Raw genomic sequence first — 27,155 nt, forward strand, 5'->3', positions numbered from 1 at the left:
AGTTTAAGGGGTTAAATTGTTATTTTCTTGGGTATAGGCCCGATCTGATCGCTCCCCAGTTTTCAGGGATGCCATCAGCTATGGGCAGGGTTGACCCCTCGCGGTCACCAAGGGTATTTTTGCTTTTTGTTAATGTATTTACTTTTTTGTTTGTATGGTTAATGTCTGGTCACGATTCTTCCTACAATGGGCTCTCTGGGTCTAGGCGGCTCTTGGTGTATGATGTTGACGCTCAGGTGTGTCTCCTTGACATAATAATGGCACCTTCTGATGGCCACGCGTGACATGTCCTCTTTTAATACCCTATCCTTTAATGTCCGGGGGCTCAATTCTAAATTTAAAAGGGCAGTTCTATTTAAATATCTTAAATTGCACTCCCCCCATATGGTACTGCTTCAGGAGACGCACCTCATGGGCAGCAAACTATTGGCACTGAGGAAGCCATGGATCCAGAGAGCCTTTCATGCCTCCTACTCTACCTATGCCAGGGGGGTCTCGGTGCTGATTAGCAAATCCCTTCCGTGTGCAGTGGAGCAGATTCACGCCGACCCTCAGGGCAAATACGTGATAGTGGTTTTCAGTTTGGGGAACGAGATATATTGTGATAAATGTATACTTGCCTCCTCCCTTTTCAGCATCCACCTTATACACTATCCTGGAAAAGGTTACCCCATACTGCCCCGCTAGGCTGCTACTTATGGGTGATTTTAATGCCATTCTAGCCCCGGACTTGGACAGACCGGTCCCCCCCAAACAATGCTCCCCTGACCTATCCATTTGGGCACAAGCCATGGGAGTGACGGAGGCCTGGAGGTGGAAACACCCCTCGACTAGGGCCTACTCCTGCTTTTCCACCACCTATAAAACGTCCTCATGCATCGACTTAGCTTTTGCCAATCCAGCCATGCTATCGGACGTGTTGGACGCCACGTACTTGCCCAGCGGGCTGTCGGACCACTGCCCCCTCCTCCTTAATGTCCGTTCCCCCACTTCCCGAACCTCGGCCCTTTGGCGCCTGGGAACCCACTGGCTCTCCCATGCCGATTTGGTCAACACTATCCCGCCCCACCTTACCGAATACTGGCAAATTAATGCAGGGTCCTCCTCCCCAGAGGTTACCTGGGACGCATTCAAGGCCTTCAGTAGAGGTCATTATATCTCCTCCATAGCTGGGATCCGTAGAGAACAAGCCACCACCACGACTGAGTTACAGAGCAAGGTAGATACCCAGGCTGAGGCCTATGCAGCTGACCCCACCGACTCTAGTTTCGAGGCTCTTAATGCGACGAAACGAGAATTACACCTCCACCTCACAGAACTTACCAGACTGGATCTTTACCGCAACAAGCAACGATTTTTTGAACAGGGGGACCGGAACGGTCGTCTCCTGGCAATGTTAGCTCAACATGACCTGCCCCTGACGGTGATACCTAGTGTGGTGTCCCCTTCAGGTGAATCGGTCTCCTCTCTTCCAGACATATTGGACGCATTTAGGCAATACTATAGTTCCCTTTATACCTCCGTACTGCCCTCGGATCTCAGGCCACAGGACCTGGCACTCGGCTGGCTCTCGGACGCCGAGAGAGAAAATTTGGTAAGGCCCATTACCCCGGAGGACGTACGGAGGGCCATTTGCTCCTTTCCCGCAGGGAAATCCCCGGGTCCAGATGGCCTCCCTATGGAGTTCTACAAAACCCATGGGGACCTACTTGCCCCCCAGCTGGCCCAGCTCTATACTCACTGTCTGGCCGAGGGCACCCTTCCCACCTCCATAAATCATGCACACATAATACTAATCCACAAGGCCCTTAAGGACCCCACATCCTGTGCCTCATATAGGCCTATCGCCCTCCTAAATGCGGACTTCAAAATTCTTACCAAATTACTCACTACGAGACTACAGCCCCTACTGCCGTCTGTGATAGAGATGGACCAGACTGGTTTTATGGCTAATAGAGCCACTGACATCAACGTACGATGCCTGTTTACTAACATCCATGCTCAGCACCTTACTGAGGGTTCCAGGGTGGTGGCCTCCCTAGACATAGAGAAGGCCTTCGACACTGTAGAGTGGCCTTTTCTGTGGGAGGTCCTCCGCAGAATGGGGTTCCCCTTGGTATTAAGTGGCTTCAGACGCTCTATAGGCACCCCACGTCGGCCATTAAGTTGGGGGGGGGAGTCTTTCACGGTCCTTCCCTTTGTCCAGGGGCACGAGACAGGGCTGCCCTCTCTCTCCGGCCCTATTCGCCATTGCAATGGAACCACTGGCAGAGGCCTTACGTACCTCCCTACATATCAGAGGCCTGTGTGTTGGCTGGCTGGAGGAGAGGGTCGCCCTGTATGCGGACGACCTCCTTCTCTTCAACGACGCGGACTCCTCACTCAGAGGGGCATTACAGATTCTTGACTCATTCTCCACGATCACGGGCCTTAAGGTTAACTGGTCAAAGTCGCTTCTGTTCCCCATAGACCCAGCAGCTCGAGACACTGCCCCCCCTGATATACCCCTACAGTGGTACCTTGGGGTTGTGGTTGGGGTTGTGGTCTCGAGGCAGGCTTCGGACTTTGTACCCCTAAATCTATCCCCAGTGGTTCATGAGACACGGCTGCGACTGAAGGCATGAGAGTCACTACCCCTATCATTGCTAGGGCGGATAAACCTGATAAAAATGAAAATCCTACCAAAATTTATCTACCTACTTCGCCAATCTCCACATTGGATTCCTAAATCCTTTTTCTCCCGCCTGCATAGTCTCTTTACCTCCTTCATCTGGGGAAACCAGTCCCCCGGGTATGGATGGTCAACAATTACGCGTGCCCTGACCTGTACAAATATTTTCTAGCCACCCAGCTGGTTACTGCGGCTTGGTGGCTCACTCCTGATAGGACAAACCCTGCCACCTTGGTTGAGGCGGCGGTGTTGGGGTCACTGGAGGCGTTGAAATTTTTACTCTATCGTGGCCCGAAGGCCCCGTACCCACTGACCCCCTCCATGCGCACCACGTTACGTGCATGGGGGGTAGGACTTAAAATTGAAAAATACCCTACCAATGCACTTTCTCCAGCTGCCCCCTTGTGGCGAAACCCCACCCTGGTGCAGTTTTACAAACTGCCTGAACCCCATGCTTGGACTAAGTTCAATATTAGAACAGTGGACCAGGTGATTTCTGACCAATCGCTGGCTCCACTCCCCAAGTTGATTTCTGATTTCAACGTCCCGCAGAGTTATTTTTTTAGGTATCTACAACTCTCCCATGCCTTCAGGTGCCAGTTCTCCAGTTCTCCCCCCCCCCCCCCCCCAGGTTGTCCAATCCGCGCTGGAGGGCCTCCAAGTCCAGCTGTGACAATAAGCCCACCTCAAAACTTTTACTCCCATTTGATAATGACCTCCCTCCCTACTTTGGGAAAACTCAGAGATAAGTGGGTGCGAGACATTCCCACCTTTGATAATGATGATTGGGATGACATGTGGGACTTCCCCTTCAGATCCCTGGTCTCCCTGAGAGATCGGCTAATACAGTTTAAGATGGCCCACCGAGCATATTTCACCCCATACAGATTGCACAAAATGAACCCCGCCTCCCCCCCGGGATGTTAGCGTTGTGGGACAATACCGGGGGACTTCATTCATATTTTTTGGACCTGCCCAGCCATTTTTGACTATTGGAAGGAGATACTAGGGGTCATTACACAGGTCACCTCTATATCGCTCCAACTCTCTATAGAAACTTGCATACTGGGCCTGATAGACCATCTAATTCCCACTGTGGCGTGGCGCACCCTAGCTGGGCTACTTCTCTTCTATGCCCGCAAGGCCATTGCACTCAGCTGGCGTAAGCCCACTCCTCCTCCTCTCTCCCTGTGGAAAAAATTGGTGAATGAAAGCCTGCCTCTCTACAAGGACTGCTATGTTAATAGGGGTTGCCCGCAAAAATATGACAAGGTCTGGTCCAGCTGGCTGGCGGATGCCTCCACAGCCTCGGACCACAGCCTACTTAACGCATTATCGTTTGTTAACCACTTGGGTACCGCGCTATTGCAAAATGACGGCAATAGCGCGGACCCACATTTCCGGGACTACGTCTATTGACGTAGTCCCGGTTACGAGCGGCCTGCGCGCCCCCTGAGGGGCGCGCGCGGCGCGCTCTGTGATCGGCGAGTCCGTGAGACTCGCCTGATCACCGATCCGTGTAAGGGGTCGATCCCGACCCCTTATCACGTGATCAGCTGTCAGCCAATGACAGCTGATCATGTGATAAAACGGAGCCGGTAATCGGCTAGTATTCCTCCTCGCGCTGACAGCGCGAGGAGAAAAAAAAAAAGCCGATCGCCGGCGGCCGTGTTCGGGACATCAGTCCCGATCACGGCCAGCAATTTAAACGGACACCTGCCCCCTGCCAGTGCCCACCTGCCACCCGCAGTGCCATCCTGAAATAAAGTAAGTGCCCCCCTGTCAGTGCCACCCAGCAGTGCCCATAGTGCCCACAGTGCCACCCAGCAGTGCCCACAGTGCCACCCAGCAGTGCCCACAGTGCCACCCACAGTGCCACCCAGCAGTGCCACCCACAGTGCCACCCAAAATCTGCCTCAAAGGTGCTGCACCCCAGTGCCGCCCATCAGTGCCCAGCAGTGCCGCCCATCAGTGCCTAGCAGTGCCGCCCATCAGTGCCCAGCAGTGCCACCTATCAGAGCCACCTATCAGTGCCACCTATCAGTGCCCATCAGTCCCATCTATCTGTGGTACCTATCAGTGCCCATCCGTGCCACCCATCCGTGCCACTTATCCGTGCCACCCATCCGTGCCATCTTATCTGTGCCCATCTTTGCCCATCAGTGCCGCCTTATCTGTGCCCATCGGTGCCGCCTTATCTGTGCCTATTAGTGCCGCCTTAACTATGCCTATCAGTGCCCACCAGTGCAGCCCATCAGTGCCCACCAATGCAGCCCATCAGTGCCCACCAATGCAGCCTATCAGTGCCGCCTAATCAGCGCACTTCAATGAAGGAGAAAAATGACCCGTTTGCAAAATTTTATAACAAACTATTAAAACATGATTTTTTTTTTTTTTTTTGCATCTTTTTTTGTTTGTTTAGCAAAAAATAAAACTCCGAGCTGTAACTAAATACCACCAAAAGAAAGCTCTATTTGTGGGAAAAAAATGATAAAAATTTCATTTGGGTACAGTGTTGTATGCCCGCGCAATTGTCATTCAAAGTGCATCAGCGCTGAAAGCTGAAAATTGGTCTGGGACTGAGGGGGGTTTAAGTGCCCAGTAAGCAAGTGGTTAATGAATAGGAATATGCACTAGTGTAAATGTTGTATATCTGAGTAGCATGGTTTAGTTCCGAGTCGTCCTACTGCACATGGAGACGGCTCTCTGTGGCCGTTGAGATGCCTTGAATTCTCCGACATGTTTTGTATGTAACACACTGTCTTATATTGCAACTCTATACACGTCACGCCTGTAACACTAATCGTGACCGATGTATGTGTTTTTGTTTGTTTTGCTTTTGGTTGCTTGTTTACTGTCTAAATCCCAATAAACAGATTTGCAAAAAAAATAAAAAATAAATGTTACCGGTGGGAAGAGCACGTTGCTCCCACAGTCCAGGAAGGCAAATGAGCCACGCTGTAGGCAAGGACCCTCTTTTTCCGGTCAAACAGTTTTTTTCACCCGCCCGGGTAAGCAGCTAAGCGTTCCCAGTCCGACAAGGCGCCTGCTGAAGGACAAAAGCGTCCCTAGTTTCGCAAGCCAAACAAGTCTGTAAGCAAAAATGTTACCACGTAAAGGTTTGCCCCCGTCTGACTCTCAGGTTGGGGGTCGCCTTCGGGAGTTTTCGGCTCTGTGGACCTCCCTACTGTCGGACCAATGGGTCTGCAAACTGGTTTCATGGAGATATAGGAGAGTTTCTTTCTTGTCCACCAAACAGATTTTTTTCCGTAAAACCTGCATCTGCTTCTGGCTCGTCTGGAAGCCCTGTTTGGGGCAGTACAGGACCTGCTGCTGCGCTGGGTGATGGTACCTGTACCGACGAAAGGTTTCAGGGATTCTACTCTAATCTGTTTGTAGTCCACAAAAAGAAAGGGGTACGTCCCATCCTGGACTTGAAGGCCCTCAACAGCTTTGTGAAAGTGAAAAGGTTCAGGATGGAATCGGTTTGCTCCATGGTCTCTGCACCCAATCAGGGGGACTTCCTGGCGTCCTTGGATATCAAGGACACGTAATTGCATGTACCCATATGCCTCAGGCATCAGAGGTTTCTGCGATTTGCAGTCGGGGAAGAGCACTACCAGTTTGTGGCTCTCCCTTTTGGCCTGGCGTCAGCACCCCGGGTCTTTACCAAGGTGTTAACTCCAATTCTGGTGTTAAGGCAACGTGGGATCGCAATCGTGGGTTACCTAGATGACGACCTTCTGAGAGCAGCTTCCGTCTCAGAAATAAGGGAGTCTGTAGCGATCACCATACAGACTCTCCGGGAGTATGGTTGGGTGCTGAACCTAAAGAAGTCGGTGTTAGTGCTGACTTAATGCCTGGAGTGCCTGGGCTTACTGCTGGACTCCCCAGAAAAGACAGTTTTTCTCCCTTCAGATAAGCTGCAGACCCTTCAAGTTGCGGTGAAGTTGTTGGTGAACTGCAGGTGGTTGTCGCTGCGCTTCTGCATGCGAGTTCTGGGCCTCATGGTAGCTACTTTCGAATCGGTACCGTACACTCAATTTCACACTCGAGTCCTGCAAAAGGAGATGTCAAAATGGGACAAATCTCCGTTATCCTTGGATTGTCAAATTCGGGTGAGACAGCTAGTCAGGGATCCCTTCTCTAGTGGCTGAGGTCTCAGGCCCTTCAGTCCGGGAAATCGTTCCTTCCTCTCAATTGAACGGTGATCATAACGGACGCCAACCTGACCGATTGGGGTGGAGTTTTGGGCATGCATGCCGGCTCCACATGGTCAAGGAGGCTACAGGGGCATCCGGTCAGGATCCAGTGGGACAACGCCACAGTGGTGGCGTACGTCAACCATCAAGGAGAAACAAGCAGCATGGGAGGTTGCTCACATCCTCCAGTGGGTAGAGCAGCACGTGCCAGCCCTATTGGCTATATACATTCCGGGCATAGAAAACTGAAAGGCGGACTACCTAAGTTGTCAGATGCTGGACCCAGGAGAATGGTCGTTGCATCTGAATGTGTTCCGGCTCCTTTGCCTAAAGTGGGGCACACCAGATGTGGATCTCTTGGCTCAATCGGAAGGTTCAGAGGTTTGTGTCCAGGACAAGAGACCCCTGGGCGGATGCGCCAGGCGTGTTGGGGGCATTATCAGCTGATTTATGCCTCCTACACCCCCCCCCCCCCCCCACTAAAGCTCCTGCAACGTCTGCCATGCAGATGGGATTCCAGTAATTCTGATTGCCCCAGATTGGCCTCTGCATCCTTGCTTGGTACACTGACCTAGTAAGACTGATGGTGGTGGTTCCTTGGCGGCTGCTGATTCGAGGGGACCTTCTATCGCAAGGTCCAATACTTCATCCTGCTTTTCCGTCGCTTGTTTTAAAGGCATGGCTGGTGAAAGCCAGGTACTAAGGGACTGAGGTCTGTCAGACTCTGTAATGTCCACTATGCTGAGGGCACTAAAGTCATCTTCTCGGAAGATTTACCATCGTACATGGAAGGCTTACCTCTCCATGTGCGAGGCGATGGGGTGGTGTCCGCGCACTTAGTTTCCAGGATCCTGCTGTTTTTGCCACGAGGAGTGAATCAGGAACTTGCCTTGAGCACCATCAAGGGCCAGATATCATCAGCTTTGGCTGTCTTTTTCCAACGCCCCTTGGCGACTCACTCATTGGTGAGTACTTTTGTGCAAAGGGTTTGACACGTAGTCCCTCCAGTTCGACCACCGCTACCTCCGTGGGATATAAATCTGATGATATCGGCGCTTCATGAACCGCCGTTTGAAAACATTAGGGAGATTCCCTTGTTAACGCTTTCTCAGAAAGTAGTCCTCCTAGTGGCTATTACGTCTGCCAGGAGCGTTTGTGAGTTGGCGGCCTTGTCATGCAAGTTTCCCTACCTGGTCATCCACAAGGATAAGGCGGTGCTACCTCCGCAGCCCTCCTTTCTTCCAAAGGTGGTTTTGGCATTTTCATCTAAATTAGGACATTGTTACCATCCCTATGTCCTAAGCCGACACATCCGAAAGAAGTTGCTTTACATTCCCTGGATGTGGTCCAGGCTCTACAGGTGTATCAGTCTGCTATAGCTCCTTTCCGGAAGTCAGACTCTGTCTCGGTGGCTGGTCCAAAGAAAGGTCTGAGGGTCTCGTCGACCACCATTTCTCAGTGGTTCAGACCTATGCGGGTGCCCCCTTTTCCTGTCACAGCTCATTCCACCAGGACAATTGGAACCTCCTGGACTTTCTGACATCAAGAGTCTGTCTCCCAGGTGTGCAAGGTGGCAACTTGGTCGTCCGTTCACACTTTCACTAAATTCTACAAAGTTGACATAAGCACATCTTCGGATGCTATCTTTGTCTGCAAGGTTTTGCAGGCGGCGGTGTAAGATTGCAATTCCCGCTTTCATTGAGTTACGAATTTGTTCTAAATGTATCTTTTAGATGCATAAGTTGGCCGCAGGGTTTGATGGTGGCCATTTAAGGTGGCGACTCCTCTGAGGTGTTCGCTCACAACAAGAGGAAGTTTATTTTTTGCTGTTTTCACCCCTCGTTTTTTTGACACTGCTTGAGGATGTCCCTAAGGTCAAGAATTAGAGGAAGTAAACCCTGATGGGTTTACTTCCTCTTTGATTCCCTGCAAAGGTAAAGCATAATGGACTACTATGCATCGCATAGTAGTCCATTATGTGTCACTTACCTGAGACAGGAGCCAGCGAAGTCAACGCTGTCCCCTGTAGTCCGGAGCATCCATCTTCTCGGTGGGTCTCGCTGCTCCGGCGCTGTCATTCATTGGAGCCGCGATGACTTCACTCCCGCGCATGCGCACAGGAGCCGCCACCCGCGGCATATCGTTAACTGCGGCGCGCTCAGTGCCTGTCTTTCGGCAAATATCTCCTAAACCGTGTACTTACAAAGTGGTTTGTAAGGGTTTACAACCACTTTAAAGGCGCTGTGTCCGTCAATGAACGAAAGAGAAAATAGGATTTTTGTACTCGCGATAAAAGCCTCCTATTTATGTTTGTACTGCTTTTTGACAAACTGAGCTGCAGGAAGCAGGGTGAGGGGTTATAGCCAGTGGGACTGCCCCCTGGGCAGTGCTGTGCAGTCTTGCTGTTTTTATATGTTTTACGTGTTCTGCCTAGTACTCGCCTGAAGGTAGCTTGATAACCCTAAGAATTAAAGGAGCTGTGTCCATCAATGAACTACAGAGAAAAGGATTTTACGGTGAGTACAAAAATCCTATTTTACTGATAACTGAAATCCTGTTTTGACCATTTAGCAGATTTCTCTGCTGAACTCAAATGTTAGTGCAAACCTAGTATTGTATAATGACTTTATAAATGTAAAGATGCTGATAAATTTAGTAGCCACATTTAAATATTCTCTGGTATAACCTTTCATTATAAATGAATATACATTAGTACAGGCTTTGTGTGTTTTTTTTTTTTAACTTGTTTAATTGGTTGGCTATACATACTAGATTGCAAGCTGTAAAACTGACTTTGCATTGTCACACTGTTTCCTGGGTAATTTATTTTTTTACTGAAGGCAAGCGCCTCACGTTTTTCTAGAAGATTTTTCTCTATGGCTTCATACAGCTGTTGGGTGGCTCCGGTATTTAAACACTCAACTGAAACCTTTTGTCTACACAAAAGAAACTACCTTGAAGTGCTTTGAAGTACTGCTGGAAAGTATGTACTATTTTCAGTGAGCATGACCTTTTATGAAAATATGTCTGAGGTTTTGAGTACACATTGATTAGACTTTTGTCACAAGCCTATATCTTAACAGTTTATTACTGTATGGATCCTAATTTTGTGTACTACCCAGTTAGCCCACCATATAATGTGTGAGGCATATTGCTTTTAACTACTTTCTTATTTGTAAGTTGCGTTCTTGCTGTAAATCACATTACGAGCACAACCCACACATGTTGCAGTAAAATGTACATTTTGAAAAGCCCCATAAAGTAATAACTACCATGCAATGAAAAAATGGTGCAATCCTGTTCCTGCCAACACATTCCTTCATTTGCAATCTGACTGCATGTTATGCAGTGTCTGCCATCCTCTGAGGATTCCTGCAGTGCATGGCCTTCTTGGGAATTAATTTTGGCATGCAGCTTACTTCTGCTGCCCATCCACCAGCCTGCTGGTCTATACAGATTTGTATGCAGTGCTTAGAATCATGTGTCAAATTCCTGCTGCAGACTTTACTAGTGCTGTTCTGTGTAGAACCTGGTTCTTGATACAGTGCCCAGTATGTTTTGCAGGTTGCACTTGTGCAGTGTCAGAAATTCAAATCAATTTCTTGATCCATCTACTCTTGTGGACTCTACCAATCAAACTATGCTTACAAATAGTTTTCCCATTTTCTCATACTTTAGCTATTTGGTCAAAACCCTGAGTAGGGCTCTGGCAGTGGCTATCATCTATGCTCAATGTTTATTTTAAACTTTGTCCAGTGTGGCACTGAAGGACCTGGTTTTCCCTATATTTGGAGATGTTTTTTCAGCTTGTCGCTGGATCAGTTGATTAAAGTTGCAATGGTGGTATGAATGTTTACTTACCCCAGGTTCACCATGCTAAGGAAAGCCATACATGAATCAATTTTCTTTCCTTCACCCATGAAAATTGCTCAAATCAGTGTTCTGATGGCGGGAGGTTTGAATGGAAAATTATCCAGTTTCTGCTGCACCGTCTAAATTTAGATCGGTCTTTGACCGGCTTAGGAGTTTGACACCTTCCTACTCTGTATCAAAAGGTTTTCTGTGTTCCTCCAGGTTAGGTTTTTGAACTTCGTTTTTCACCACCTCCAACCCAAGGGGTTGTAAAGGTAAATGTTTTTTCACCTTAATGCATTCTATGCATTAAGGTAAAAAAAAACATCTGACACTGCCTAACCCCCCCCCCCCCCCCCCGTTTTACTTACCTCGCCCTTCGAAAATCCCGCGCTCGCCCCCGCCATCCTTTTCACCGTTCAGCCTGGCCGCTGATTGGCTGGAGTGGATGGATGGAATGCAGCGCAGCCATTGGCTCGCGCTGCTGTCAATCACATCCACTGACGCGGAGCGCCGGGGGCCGTGTGATATAGCGAGCGGCTATAGCCGCCAGCTGTATCACGGGAGAGCACCCGCAGGTGCTTCTCACCATGCGAGGGAGCTTGCATGAACGTGAGAAGCACCTGCGGGAGGAAGCCGAGACAGCGGCCGAGGGACCCCAGAAGAGCAGGTTCGGGCCACTGTGCAAAACGAGCTGCAAAGTGGAGGTAAGTATAACATGTTTCTTATTTAAAAAAAAAAAATAATAATTTCACTTTGCAATCCCTTTAAGCATCTGTGACACAAAGTGGATACCAGCTTGCAGATAAATCTACCATCACTTTTATCCAAGTTGAGGTGATGCCTGATTTTTTATTTTTTTTGGAGAAACTTGCATAACGATTCATGATGGGTGGAGGCAGTGTGTGGAAAACGACTAAATAGAATTTAACATTTGCCCTCGTACCTCATGTCTTGGCATCATTGAACATCTTCTGTCATTTTAGAGTGGTGTGTACAGTATGCGCCACCTGAATTCCAAAATCATTGACTTCAGTGCTGTTTAGATTCAGATTTGTTGCTTTACCCGATCTTTAACCTGTTCAGCTGAACCCAGATGTATTTGTGCAACCCTACTGGTAGGGAGAAATGGAAACAAATGTGACATTATTAGACCTAAGAAGAAAATTTGGTGTGATGCCACTATGCATACTAGGGTTGCACTGTACGAAGTTAAGACAGAGTGCCGATGCTCAGACCCCCCCCCCCCCCCCCCCCAAAAAAAAAAGTACTCGCTGATACCATTTACCGATACTTTTTTTTTTAAAATACTTCAGCCCTGAAAGGATTTACCCCCTTAATGGCCAGGCCATTTTTTTACGATACCTTACTACGTCACTTTAACTGACAATTGCGTGGTCGTGCGATGCTGTACCCAAACAGCCCCCCCCAAAATATCTTCTTTTGGTGGTATTTTATCACCTCTGCGGTTTTTATTTTTTGCACTATAAGCAAAAAGCGACAATTTTGAAAGTAATATTTTTTACTTTTTGCTATAATAAATTTCCCCCAAAAATAAGATTTCTTCCTCAGCTTAGGCCGATATACTACATCATTTTGGTTAAAAAAAAAAAATTGCAATAAGCGTATATTTGTGCAAAAGTTGGTGATCTGAATTTTATTGGGACTGCGACATTGCGATATACAGATCGGACACTTGACACTTTTTTGGGACCATTGACAGTTATACAGCGATCAGAGCTAAAAAAAAATAAAAAAATAGCCACCAATTACTGTACAAATGTCATTGGCAGGGAAGGGGTTAAATGTGTCCTACAGAGTGATTCTAACTGGGGGGGGTGGGGGACTGCCTGGAGGGGACCGATCGTTGTTCATACTTAGTATGAACAGATCTGTCACCTCTCCCCTGACAGAACAGAGATCTGTCTGTTTACATTGAGAGATCTCTGTTCTGTGTCTCTCAAAGGCGATCGTGGGTGCCCGATGGACATCGCAGCTGCCAGGCACGCGCATCAGCTCTATCGTCGCGCGGGCCCCATAGTGGTCTCAAAGTGGCCGAAGTATAGCTACAACGATTTGCCCAGGAGAGCCAAACTACCGCAGTATAACTGTGGCAGCTAGTCCGCTAGTAGTTAAAATATTTGAATACCTCAACAGTGGGATTTTAAAGGCAATGTCTATGACAAAAATGTTTTTCCATATTTATTGATACAAAAAGAATACAATAATGCTTACACAGAAGTATTTTGTACAGTATACGTGGAACGGCTTTTTCAACACATTTCGAATGATGCATAAAATTTCTTCAGGGAAGCCACTCTCTGAAAACACAAAATATCAAATATATTTGACAACAATTAGAAAATGCCATTTAAAAAATACATATGTCCCCAAAATAGCGGTGCTGAACTACTCACATCTCCATCCCCTGGTTCCGGACAAAATTATCTTTCAACGCGGCCACACAGCTTTTGAAAAGGTCTCATTATAAAATCACTGCAAAAAAAAAAAACATGATTCAAAAAAACTTTGATAGATGTACAAAATAACTCCACTGCACATGTCTCCAGTCCCTGATATACAAAAATTATATCAGGGACATAAAACCCTAGTTAAATATCTATCATCTACACACCAAAAAACGTGCTTTTTGGTGTGTATATGATGGATATTGTTGCTTTATAAACCACATATCATACTGTACAAAATACTTCTGTGTAATCATTGTATTCTTTTTATCATTTTGTATCAATAAATATTTTTGTATATAAATATCGAAAAAAAAATTGTCATTGACATTGCCTTGAAAATGTCACTGTTGAGGTATTCAAATATTTTGTACATTGAGGGATGATGGCGATAACATGCTGTTCAACACGAGTCTATGTAATTTTTCAGTCCTCTAGTGGTTAATGTCATGCGGTGCTGGGGGTATCGGATTATGCATCAGAACATTTGCACAAGTACTCATGCAAATGCTCGGTATTGGCACTGCAACCTTACTGTCCATGGTGATAACATTATGGCTAGTCGGGGTATAACTGGCTGTAATAGGCATTTACTACTTTTGCAGTGGAATACTTTTCCCTACAAAGAAGAAAAGCATACACAATGATGCCCACATGAGGGGTAAATGTCACTTTCCTGTTCCTCCATATGACAAACATTGTCCAGCAGGCTGAACAGTCCCTGCAGACCTAAGTGTGCTTCTAAAATCTACATCCTGATTAATGACATTCAATTGGTGGATGACTCTGGAAGTGGCGAGTAGAATGTGAAAGCCCCCCTATGTATTCAGGTGCTCCAATTCAAATGTGTGGCTCAAAATTTAGCATTTTTGCACATAAAAAAAAAGCCCTCAAACTGCTTGGCTATGCTCACACTAAAGCTGGCCATAGATGGGTCAAATTTTTACCTTTATTTCTTGGGAAAAGGTTCTAAATTTTTTTCCTAATCATTTAGTGGCTCACATTGTTTTCGATCACAATGACGAAAATTCAAAGAAGCAGGATGGAGTTTTATCAGAACAAATTTTTACCAGTATATGTGGTATTCATTTGGTAAAGTTCATTTATTCTAAAATCCAAGAACAAATAAATGTCCTGAGAATTTTCGTACAAATTTTCATAAGAATTGTCATTAGAAATTCTATCCATAAAGAGGCGCTTCAGTGAAAAGGGGGTAAAAATGTAAGTCAGCAGCTACAAAAACTGTAGCTGTTTACTTTTTAATAAACACCCCTACTTGTACAAGGATCCAGCTTTGTGTTCACCATCTTTGGGGTGCCAGCATGTTAACTGGGGGTAGCCGACTGTGGCTTCTTGGAGCTTCACAGCTGGCTGCATACTGTAGAAAAGAGCAGAACCTTTTCTTTTGGCTGAAGCCCTGCTGAAGGGGGAAAAAACTGATTACAGGAGCCAGTAGGGTGATCGTGTTTCTAATCTACACTAAAGACTGGAATATGACAGCACCTATGTTGTATTTAGCTCACCTGTTGTGTTTACAAATGTTGGATGTTGAGAATTTTGGTGAATGATTTGTCTACTGCTGCCACATTCTGTAGACCTGTAAATTTCCACAAGACCTCTGCTGGCTTTCAGTAGTTTAAATTATTCAGCTCTGGTTGGATAATTTCCGCTAATTGAGAATCTGCCAGTATTCTGAAAAACATTTCTGTAATGTGGTTGGGGAGGCTGCTTGTTTCTCTTTCTAATATCAAATAGGGACTAGCTTCCCCTCCAATAGCAACATCTATTTTGAAGAAGCTTGCTTTTTTTTTTCCCCTTCACTTTGATGTGACTTAATTTGTGTTTAAATTTATAGTGCTGCATCTGTTAGAACAATCATTTCTGGCCAGTAGGACATTTTTTTTTTTTTCTGGGTCTATCTGCAATGTTCTGCCTTGATGGTTAGTCTATTTATATGATGCAAAGTCAGTTGCAATAGATCAGCTCTGTTCAGTAATAACATAGCAAAAATAGGTCTAACAGCTTGCCATGCAGGCAGGTTTTCTGTAAGCCTTATATGATTGCAGCCTTTGGAGTGATCATCTCAAATATAAAATTAGAGTTATGGTGGCCACACACTTATCAGGATGATTATGTAATTGCAAATTTTATTTAATTTAGGTTTGCTGGGTCACAATCATCAAGCAAGGCCATTTAATCGATTGATTTTTAGTGACCTGAATTTTCACTGCCAAGTTAATCAACTGTAGTTAACTGCATTTGTATCAGAAAACCGATTGTAATGCAGATCGATTCAACAGTCATATTTAATTACGTAGATATACAGTATAACTATTTTCGATCATTTTAATTGATTGGAGAACTGGAAACTAGAATGTGTGATTGTTGTATCATTAAATCAATGATCTCTTGTTTGCGATCAATGCTGCCTAGATCGATTGCAAATCAATACATGTATGCCCACATTATGATTGAAGGATATGCTAAATGGTTGTGTTTAATATATTTAATAATGAATAACCAAAGGTTAATGTGCCTGGTCTCTAGAAAGTATAGCTAAAGCCAGATACTTTTTTATTTATTCTTTTGGTAAAAAGTAGGGTTAAACTTTTTTAAGGTTTTTTTTTTTTTTTTTTTCTGCCTGTGTTTCTTTGGGGAGGTTTTCATTTAATATGTCCAAAATAAAGGGAATATTTTTTAGACCGTTGTATCCACCACAGTTATCCTAATTGACAGGACGCTTGCTCTTTCTGATGTGGTGACAACTAAAAATTATTGGATTTTCTCCTTTCAGTTTTGGTGTCCATTGCTACAGGTACAAATAGTGAAATGCGGCCCTTTGCTAGCCTTAACCCCCATGACGGTCTTCCCGAGTCTGGCTCGGGGTGGAATTTTTATACCAAAAGCGGTAACCCCGAGCCAGACTCGGGACTGCATCGCTGGATCCAGAAGGAGGTTTACTTACCTTCTCCCTCGGATCCAGCGTTGTCTCCCCGCTGTACGAGCGAGCAGTGTATCGCTCGATCTATCACATCGCCGATCTCCGTTCCCTGCGAGCGTTGCGATGCACGGGGACGGAGATCGGCGCCAAATTTAAAAAGTGAAACACACAGTATACATACAGTATAATGTAATCTTACAGATTACATTGCTGTATGTAAATATTTTACATCCCCTTTGTCCCTAGTGGTCTGCCCAGTGTCCTGCATGCAATTTTATATAATAAAAACTGTTCTTTATGCCTGGAAATTGGAGATTGTCCATAGCAACCAAAACTGTCCCTTTACATCAAAAATTATTTTAGACCAGCTAGAAAACAGCGATAATTGTAATCACTCGCAGAATTGAGGGATAGTGATTTGTGCGGAGATCCATCATCAAATATTGAAAAGTAATGAAAGTGACAATTCTGCAACTGAGCAAATTTCAGTGTTTTTGATTTGATTACATTATTGAATAATTTTTATGATATTATTTGGTACAGTTATTTATAATTTATTATATTATAATTTATGATTTCATTTTTCAAACTTTATTATACCCGGGATGTCTGCTAGACTCTGGTTTGGACAGATTTAAGAGAGTTATTCCTAAAAATTACAGGACTACAATATAAAATGCCAAATTTTCATGCAAAATAATGGTACCGCTTTTAGCACCTAAAATTCGAAATAATCGTACCGCCAGGGAGGTTAATCAAACTCTTGGGGCACTTTTCCACCCACTAACATGAGCAGTGGGGCCCTGTTTCTTCCGCAGACACAAATGATGGGCATTATTCCTCCCACTAATATCAATGATGGAGGCACTATTCCTCCCACTGACACCAACCATGGGGCCATGTTTATTCTCACTGTCGCTGGGCCCGGGACATTATCTACCCCCACTGGCCACAATCCAGGCCCCCCAAGGACCGTATACTGGCCCTTTAAGAAATAGTGAGTAGATCTAACCATAAGGGAGCCAAACAATAGACTTGACAGGGTAGCAAATCCTTCCCCATTCCATCCAAACCTTTTAAAGGCAAAACTTCTTTTTTTTTATGGTACATTTTAGAAGAATATTGCTGTGAGTTTTCCTATGTTAAACCGGTGCAGCAGGAAATAATGCAGTATTTAAGATGGTGAGGTGCATTTGCTGTGCAAAACAAACACACACACCCCATGCATAGTTAAAGCCTGCAGATATGACTTTTAAAATGTGATTTCAGGCATTACGGTAAATGCAGAACTTCAAGTGTTGTGTGCAAGCACAAATATAAAAAATTGAGGTGTCCTGTTCAGTCTGCGAAACGGCAATAACTGCAAGGTTTTAAGATGGGTTGCAGACCCCATAAAATGGAAAAACAGGCTTTGAAGAAAAAAAAAAATAGAAAAGTACATAGGTATAAAATGATCTATAATCAGCTGTTAGGACTGCAGCTTTAATGTAAAAAAAACACCATATGAAAAAATTTTAATTTTTGTATTTTTCAGATAAGATACATCTCTCAGACTCAAGGACTACCTGCAGAATATCTTCTCAGTGCTGGAACAAAGACCTCAAGATTTTTCAATAGAGATCCAGACTTGGGCTATCCATTGTGGAGGTTAAAGGTAGTGCTGCAGAATGGTTTCCTAATAGCCATGCACATTACATACATTAAACGTTAAAGAAAAAAAATATATATATCATCTTATCTCATTGTTAACCCTTTTGCTGCCTGGCCCTGTCCTCCATTTTCTTTTTCATACATCATGGGACGCAGTCAGGCTAATATTCATTACCTACTGGGTAATACTCTTATCTGCAGGTGAATGGACACTGGTAGACCAAAGGTCTTCAGACAAGAAGTGATCCCCCTATATAACCCCTCCCACACAGGAAGCGCTTCAGTTTTTTTTACCAGTGTCTGCCAGGTGGATGGCACGGTTTGTTTGAGCTCCAGGTCTCTGGTCTCACAAACGGTCCTTAAATGAATCAAGCGGTTGACCGATCGAATCCATTTGACACAGGCTTTTATATGCTTAGATAAATGGTACCAGAGCCTCGCAAAGATGACTCGAGATCCTGCAAGGTTTTGCCTGCAATGCGGCCTCCAGGCACTGGACCCTGCAAAGTGGGATTCTGGACACCACAGTGCTAAGGCATTCCTGCAGGGTGCTGTACAGGTCCAAGGGCGTGGTCCCTAAACATGAAAAGGGTACCCAGTCCTTGAATATCTTCAAGTGGCAGGAACCCGTCGTGATGGTTGAAGTTTGGTTTCTAAGCTTCCCTGCGCATGGACGGTTAAGTGAAACCCCTTTACTGTTATTGTGGGGTGTCCCAGTGATTGTTACAATCAGTAAAGCTAGCTAGAGGCTGGACACCCATGTGCGGTGACCTTACGGGTGAGTTTTGGGCTAGCTGTTGGTGTCTGCAAAGTGTACTTTTTTTTTTTTTTTCCTTGTCTCTTACCTATATGATGGTGCACGGCGGTGCCTTAGTTTACCATGGCACGCGTGCGTTCGCAAGAGTGCCGCTGTGTTCAGCAGCAGTTTGGCGGCCATGGTACACGTGCATTTGAAAAAGCGCCGCTGGACTTAGTAGTTTGGCAGCCATGGCGCATACGGCTTCACCGCACATGTGCAGTAGCCTTTATCATACGCGACTACAACCACACCCGTTCGTATGCACAGAACGTTCCGGCGCACACCCAGCTTATTTAAGCTGTATAGGCCAAGCACTCAGAGCTTCCATGAGGTAACTGTGGGGCACAGAGCAGGCTCTGAACAGAAACTTGCAGCTGTTCATTCTTTCCTTACTGGGTAACGTGGGTCACCAAGTGTTGCTTGGCAGGCTAAAGGTGCTTAGCAGGATTGTTACATAGGGGCTTGGGAGCCCTATTAACCACTTCCCGACCGCCGCACGACGATGTACGTCGACAGAATGGCACGGGCAGGCATATTGGCGTACATGTATGTCCCTGCCTTCCCGCGGGTCGGGGGCCCGATCGGGCCCCCGCCCGGTGCCCGCGGCTGTCGGTATTCGTTCGGGAGCGATCCCGGACGAGGGGACGGCCATTCATTCATGGCCACCCCCTCGCGATCGCTCCCGACGAATGAAAATGCTCCGTGACATCACTTCCTCTCCTGTAATGTAAACACAGGAGAGGAAGTGATGTAATCTCTCCTCCGTGTCGGTATTTTTCGTTCCGACACCGAGGAGAGAGGATCGGTGAGTTGCACCAACACGACACTACACAGTAGAACATGCCAGGCACACTCACACCCCCCCGATCACCCCCCCAATTACCCCTGCCCCCCAGTCACAGTGACACTAATGTCATTTTTTTTTTTTTTTTTGCATTGGTGTCATTTGTGACTGTAATAACTGTTAGGGCAGTTAGGGTTAGCCCCCTTTAGTTCTAATGTACCCCCCTAACCCCCCCAATAAAGGTTTAACCCCGTGATCACCCCCCGTCGCCAGTGTCACTAAGGCTGGGTTCACATTGCAGCGGTTTATGAGAACGAATGTGATTCGCACCGCACTGCAGTGCAAATCACATCTGATCTCTGTGCGATTCGAGTTCAGCCATTCGCCGCACCCGCCGCAAATTTGCACGGGACCCTTTTTTTGGTCCGCAGCAGAATCGGATCGCATGGGTGTTCACACCATGCCATCCGAGTTTGCAGATCGCACTGCGATATGCGAACTGATCTGGGGGTGTCATTAACATTTCACTGACACTCCCAGCAGTTCGCATAGGGCAGTGTGAACTGCCGCCGGGAGGCATGCGATGCAGGAACCCGCCGCGCATTCGTGGCGTTCCCGCATCGCTCCAGTGTGAACCCAGCCTAATAAGCGATCGTTTTTCTGTATTAGTGTCACAGGTGACGCTAGTTAGGCAGGTAGGTATTTGGGTTCGCCGCAGCTTTTTATAGCGCCAGGGACCCCCATATACTACCGCATAAAGCCCCCTGATTGCCCCCTAGTTAACCCTTTCACCAGTGATCACCATATAACTGTTACAGGTGACGCTGGTTGGTTAGTTATTTTTTTATAGTTTCAGGGCACCCGCCATTTATTACCTAATAAAGGTTTAACCCCCTGATCACCCAGCGGGTGTCATTTGTGACTGTAATAACTGTTAGGGCAGTTAGGGTTAGCCCCCTTTAGTTCTAAGGTACCCCCCTAACCCCCCCAATAAAGGTTTAACCCCGTGATCACCCCCCGTCGCCAGTGTCACTAAGGCTGGGTTCACATTGCAGCAGTTTATGAGAACGGATGTGATTCGCACCGCACTGCAGTGCAAATCACATCCGATCTCTGTGCGATTCGAGTTCAGCCATACAGATAGTATGGCTGAATTCGTGTCGCACCCGCCGCAAACTCGCACGGGACCCTTTTTTTGGTCCGCAGTAGAATCGGATCGCATGGGTGTTCACACTATGCGATCCGAGTTTGCAGATCGCACTGCGATATGCGAACTGATCTGGGGGTGTCATTAACATTTCACTGACCCTCCCAGCAGTTCGCATAGGGCAGTGTGAACTGCCGCCGGGAGGCATGCGATGCGGGAACCCGCCGCGCATTCGTGGCGTTCCCACATCGCTCCAGTGTGAACCCAGCCTAATAAGCGATCATTTTTCTGATCGCTGTATTAGTGTCACAGGTGACGCTAGTTAGGCAGGTAGGTATTTAGGTTCGCCGCAGCTTTTTATAGCGCCAGGGACCCCCATATACTACCGCATAAAGCCCCCTGATTGCCCCCTAGTTAACCCTTTCACCAGTGATCACCATATAACTGTTACAGGTGACGCTGGTTGGTTAGTTATTTTTTTTATAGTTTCAGGGCACCCGCCATTTATTACCTAGTCTCACTAGTGTACCCCTAAATTTAGGGGTGTCTACTTTCCAAAATGGGGTCATTTGGGGGGGGTTTGTGCCATCTTGGCATTTTATGGCCTTCAAAACTGTAACGCCCTTAGAAAGCCTGAAGGCGGTGCTTGGTTTTCGGGGCCCCGTACGCAGCTAGGCTCCCAAAAAGTCCCACATATGTGGTATCCCCGTACTCAGGAGAAGCAGCAGAATTTATTTTGGGGTGTCATTTCACATATGCCCATGGCATGCGTGAGCAATATATCATTTAGTGACAACTTTGTGAAAAAAAAAAAAAAAAGTTTGTAATTTTCCCGCAACTTGTAGCAAAATATAAAATATTCCATGGACTCAACATGCCTCTCAGCAAATAGCTTGGGGTGTCTACTTTCTAAAATGGGGTCATTTGTGGGGGTTTTGTGCCATCTTGGCATTTTATGGCCTTCAAAACTGTAATAGGTAGTGAGAAGTGAAATCAAAAATTTACGCCCTTAGAAAGCCTGAAGGCGGTGCTTGGTTTTCGGGGCCCCGTACGCGGCTAGGCTCCCAAAAAGTCCCACATATGTGGTATCCCCGTACTCAGGAGAAGCAGCAGAATTTATTTTGGGGTGTCATTTCACATATGCCCATAGCATGTGTGAGCAATATATCATTTAGTGACAACTTTGTGTAAAAAAAAAAAAAAAATATTTTTTTTTTGTCATTATTCAATCGCTTGAGGCAAAAAAATAAAATATTCAATGGGCTCAACATGCCTCTTATCAATTTCCTTAGGGTATCTACTTTCCAAAATGGGGTCATTTGGGGGGGTTTTGTACTGTCCTGCCATTTTAGCACCTCAAGAAATGAGATAGGCAGTCGTAAACTAAAAGCTGAGTAAATTCCAGAAAACGTACCTTAGTTTGTAGATGTGACAACTTTTGCGCAAACCAATAAATATACAATTATTGACTTTTTTTTTACCAAAGACATGTGGCTGAATACATTTTGGCCTAAATGTATGACTAAAATTGAGTATATTGGATTTTTCTAATAACAAAAAAAGTAGAAAATATCATTTTTTTTCAAAATTTGCGGTCTTTTTACGTTTATATCGCAAAAAATAAAAATCGCAGAGGCAATCAAATACCATCAAAAGAAAGCTCTATTTGTGGGAAGAAAAGGACACAAATTTTGTTTGGGTACAACATTGCATGACCGCGCAATTACCAGTTAAAGCAGCGCAGTGCCAAATTGTAAAAAGACCTTTCTGGTCTGAAAGTGGTTAAAGGGTCTCCCTTGTTAGTTTTTTTTTTTTTTTTTTTTCAATTAACGTTTTATTTTTTTAAGGAGGTAAGCAGTACAGTTATACAATAAAATCAGTTTACCTTCAATACATTGCAAGGTCAAGATTGAACAAACAGTATGTAGCATCGATTCATGGATATATTCAACCGTCCTAAGCAAACTGGCCGGTGCACTGCATAACAGATGTCACCATAGATCAGCTCACCATGTAATCACCCACATATCCAGATAGATTCAAGTACATGACCAGTGTGCTAAACTAAAAGCGATGCAGGGATAGTCTGCTTTGTAAACAGAAAAAAAAAAGGAAAGAATAGAGAAGAGCAAAGTAGTATATTATTATTATTCAGGATTTATATAGCGCAAACAGTTTGCGCAGCGCTTAGTAGTAGCCAGAGGTCTGTGGTACCATTCCAGCACCGGTTCGCCATTAGTCCTCCCGTAGCCGCCACCTCTCCCGGACCAGATCGTGGTCCTCCAGCCTGTCCCGTATTCTAGCAGTCATTTTTTCCATGAGTTCTACATCCTTAATCCTGGAATATAGGGCCTCTGCAGATGGGGGCAATTGGTTCTTCCAGTTAAGAGCTATCAAGCAACGGGCTGCCGTCAGGACATGCCTAAGGAGCTTCCTACATGGTTTAGCTATCTTAGGTTGGGAAAGGCTGAATAAGAAAAATTTGGGGGTGAGCGTTATGGGCACCTCAAATAGGCGAGTTAGAATGGGGCAAGTCCAGTAAATGTGAAATAGCCCCTGTCCCTCTGGCAACGCCAGCAACAGTCAGAGGTGGAAGGATATATTTTATGGAGTGTGGCTGGAGTCTGGTACCAGAAGAGAATTTTATAAGAGTTCTCTTTGTAGAGGGTACATAGAGGGGTTTTGGCTGCCCTTGTTTAGGTTTTTAATACTACACCCAAGTACTTTTTATGACCGGTAAGTGTCTTAATAAAAGAGGAGCGGGACTAACACTATAGGGAAGGGCACACCAATGTAGTCAGTTCCTGATGAACCTAGTCGTATCCCTAGTGTTGTATCCCTTGAAAGACCAGAGGCTTCCAGGCAATCTGATATTGTGCCTACCACTCCAAAAAAAGTATCTACATCTAGTACAGTGATTGTAGCATTTCCGGTATCTGAAAGGGGGACAGGGTTTTACTCAAACCTTTTTACGGTTCAGAAACCAAATGGGGACACAAGGCCCATTTTGGACCTAAGATCCCTGAGCAAGTATCTACTGATGCAGTCCTTTTGGATGGAGTCTGCCCGCTCAGTAGTTGCCTCATTCCAGAGGGGAGACTTTCTACCTTCCATCATAAGACGCGTATTTACACATACCCATCTTTCAGCCTCATCAGTGGTTTCCACGTTTTTTGCAGTAGAGAAACATAATTTTCAGTTTGTGGCTGTACCCTTCGGGCTGGCTACAGCTTCCCAGGTGTTCACAAAGGTCCTAGCACCAGTACTGGGTCTTTTAAGCACCCAAGGGATCCTGGTGCTTGGGTATCTGGATGACCTACTCAGAGATCACTCATTACAGGCTCTAGAACAGAGCATGATATGCACAGTGCGGTATTTGAAAAGCTTAGGCTGGATCATAAAAACTGAAAAGTCAGCCTTGAAACCAGCTCAAAGTCTAAAGTATTTAGGTCAGATCCTAGATACAGTTCAAGCAAGAATATTCTTGCCACCCATAAGGATCTGTGCTCTGAAGGTTCAGGTGCATCAGATAAAGGGGCACTAGAAAACCCTCCATTTGGGGCTGTATGAGTCTTCTAGGGAGGATGGTATCCTCAGAGGCAATACCCTATGCCCAGTTCCATTCCAAGCCTTTACAACTAGACATCTTGTTGGCCTGGACCAGAGGAGGGAAAAGCCCTGGATTATCCAATGTGCTAATCTCCTCGGTACACTTAAGCCTAAACTGGTGGTTGCAGGATCAGAACCAGCGAAAGAGAAAAATCCTTTCTCCCAGTAACTTGGAGAGTACTGACTACAGATGACAGTCTTTCAGGCTGGGGAGTGACCCTAGAAGGGCTCACAGCTCAGGGGAAATTGTCAGGGACAGAATAGATCCTTCCCATTAACCTCCTGGGATTATGGGCAGTACAGCTGGCCCTACGGTCCTGGATGGTGGAGCTTCAGGACTGCCCTATCAGGGTTGAGTCAAATAATACCACTGCTGTGGCCTATACAAACCACCAAGGTGATACCAAGCTCTGAAGGAGATGAACCACATACAAGCCAGGGCAGAGAGACATGTGGCAATTTTATATCGGCAGTCCATAACATGGGAGTAGAGAACTGGAAGGCAGATTATCTGTGTCCCGAACAAGGGATCCTCTGGCAATTGTAGCAGATGCTCTGATAGTTCCATGGAGACAGTCCTCCCTGGTTTATGCTTTCCCTCCGATCCCTCTCCTTCCGTATTTGTTACGCAGAATTCAGAAGGGGGGGGGGGGGGTCCCAGTCATTCTGGTGGCACCAGCCTGGCCCAGAAGGCCCTGGTTCCCGGTGATTGTGAGACTGACAATAGACGGGCCATGGAGGCTTCCACGTCGCCCTGGTCTACTGTCTCGGTGTCCTATATTCCACCCCAGTTTACAGTCTCTAAAGTTGACGGCATGGCTATTGAAGCCAGTATATTAAAGGACCGAGGCATCTCAGGATCAGCAGTATCTACCCTAGCGAATGCTAGAAAAGCTGTCACTATGAAAATTTATCATAAGGTCTTGAAGATTTGTATTGCTTGCTGTGAAGCCAGAAAATGGCATCCATGGAAAATGCATGATTGGGAGAATTCTCTTATCTACAGTCAGCTGTGGAAATCAAATTGGCTTTGAGTACAATCAGAGGTCAAGTTTCGGCCCTATTGGTATTCTTCCAAAGGCCTTTAGCCTCCCATTCACTGATCTGAACCTTTATGCAGGGGGCAACTTGTTTGCTTCCCCCCATTAGGTAACCGATGTGTCCCTGGTACTTGAACTTGGTACTGTCTGTTACAGAAACAACTATTTGAACCTATCAAGAAAATTCCATTAAACTTGCTGTCACGCAAGCTAGCCTTACTGATGGCTATCACCTCGGCTGGAAGGGTGTCGGAGTTGGCGGCCCTTTAATGCAGGGAACCATACTTGATCCTTCACCGCGACAGTCGTGTTGTGACGTGTTCCATCCTTTTTGCCAAAAGTGGTGTCAGCCTTTCATTTAAATCAGGAAATTTTGCCTTTTTTTCCCTCTTAGCCTCGTTTGGCTGAAGAGACTGCATTCTTTAAACGTCGTCCAAGCAGTCAAGGTTTATTTGTCTAGATTTGCGGAGGTCCGAGGATCAGACTCCTTATTTGTTTTACCAAAAGAACCCAAGAAAGGGCAGGCAGCTTCCATTGCCAGTTGGGTCTGAAACATAAAGCTCCTCCCATTAGGGTGAGAGCTCATTCTACCAGGGCTGTAGGAACTTCCTGGGCTTTTTGCCATCGGTTTTCGGATTTGGCTTTTGGCCACAGTGTACTGCGAGCTGCCGTATAAGTTCTGATCGCTATTGTTTGGCAGGGTGTCTCCCTCCCCTCAAGGCTATTGCTCTGGAACGTCCCAGTAGGTAATGAATATTAGCCTGACTCTGTGTCCCATGATGTATAAAAAAAGAAAATAGGATTTTTTTGGCATACTTACCTGTAAAATCCTTTTGAGTACATCATGGGACAAAGATCTCTCCCCTCTCTTTTTAAGGATTCCGTGTTTGCTACAAAACTGAAGTGCTTCCTGTGTGGGAGGATGTTTTAGATGGGATCTCTTCCTGTCTGAAGACCTTTGGTCTACCAGTGTCCATTCACCTGGAGAGTATTACCCAGTAGGTAATGAATATTAGCCTGACTCCTGTGTCCCATGATGTACTCTAAAGGATTTTACAGGTCAAAGAAAAGGGAAAATGGTCAGTGGGACTTTAATTGAGGCCAATCACTGTATAAAGTAAAGATGTGCAATATAAAACACAGCGTTGCTTTTATGGGTTCCAACAAAAAGGGTGAGTTTTTAAATGAGATGTATACCAAAAAGCAGTCTTGGCAAAGAACATTTTATTATACCATGTGAGATAACACAAAAATGCATACACAGAATCGCATACACGCAGGGCATGCTGAAAACTGCATATAAATATTGACACATGGTACTTGGCATATCATAAAAACAAGTCCTGCACAACATGGGCCACTGGAGGGGCAGAATGATGTTGAAAAGTCTAGAGTAAAACAAGACCTAAAATCATCTGTAAGAACGACGTGTTTTTCGTTGGGGTATACCAACTCATCAGGGATGGAAGGGAATGCAAGGGTGATCTATAAACAAACATAACCATATGGTATAATATTGTAACTGAATAATAGGAAGTGTAAGGGACAAAATGGACATCCCTATAGATACTCACGTCAACTGCATAGATGTGAACGGAGGATCAGAGCTGTTAAAAAGGTCTGGCATGGGAGCTGAGGTAGCGACATGTGGACAAGCAGGGAGCACTGTAGATTCACCAGGGTAAATGTGCAAATGTGGGTGACGGTGAGCTAAAACTTTGGTGAATTGAGATCAGTAATATAGATTGAATTTATGATATTTGAGTGTGAAAAGCCCATACACCAGGTCAGATGAAGGAAAAAAACATACTCAAAGCCCACCAAATAGGAAAGAGAAAGGGAGAAGAGAAGAAAATTGGATCCTGGGTGAGATGGTGAACGAACCAAAGAAAATAAAGAACAAATTGCTAAAAGTACTGTATTTATTGGCGTATAACATGCGCCGGCGTATAACACGCACCCCAAGTTTAGGGGGGGGGGGGATTTAAAAGA

The 27,155-nt window shown here is 45.7% G+C and overlaps 1 protein-coding gene across 10 annotated transcripts in view; it reads left to right on the plus strand.

Moving 5' to 3' along the window:
* The window catches only part of HIPK1 (homeodomain interacting protein kinase 1), a 197,348-nt gene that overhangs the window by 102,757 nt on the left and 67,436 nt on the right, over positions 1-27,155 (plus strand). For all 10 annotated transcript variants that reach the window (XM_077481570.1, XM_077481572.1, XM_077481580.1 and 7 more), the window contains exon 4: positions 17,669-17,788. In XM_077481570.1, coding sequence (XP_077337696.1) covers positions 17,669-17,788 — 120 coding nt within the window. The remainder of the gene's footprint in view (positions 1-17,668; positions 17,789-27,155) is intronic.

This window comes from Lithobates pipiens, unplaced genomic scaffold (genome assembly GCF_037356315.1).
Source record: "Lithobates pipiens isolate NorthernLeopardFrog02 unplaced genomic scaffold, aLitPip1_a1.2 Scaffold_16, whole genome shotgun sequence".
Lineage (NCBI taxonomy): Eukaryota > Metazoa > Chordata > Amphibia > Anura > Ranidae > Lithobates > Lithobates pipiens.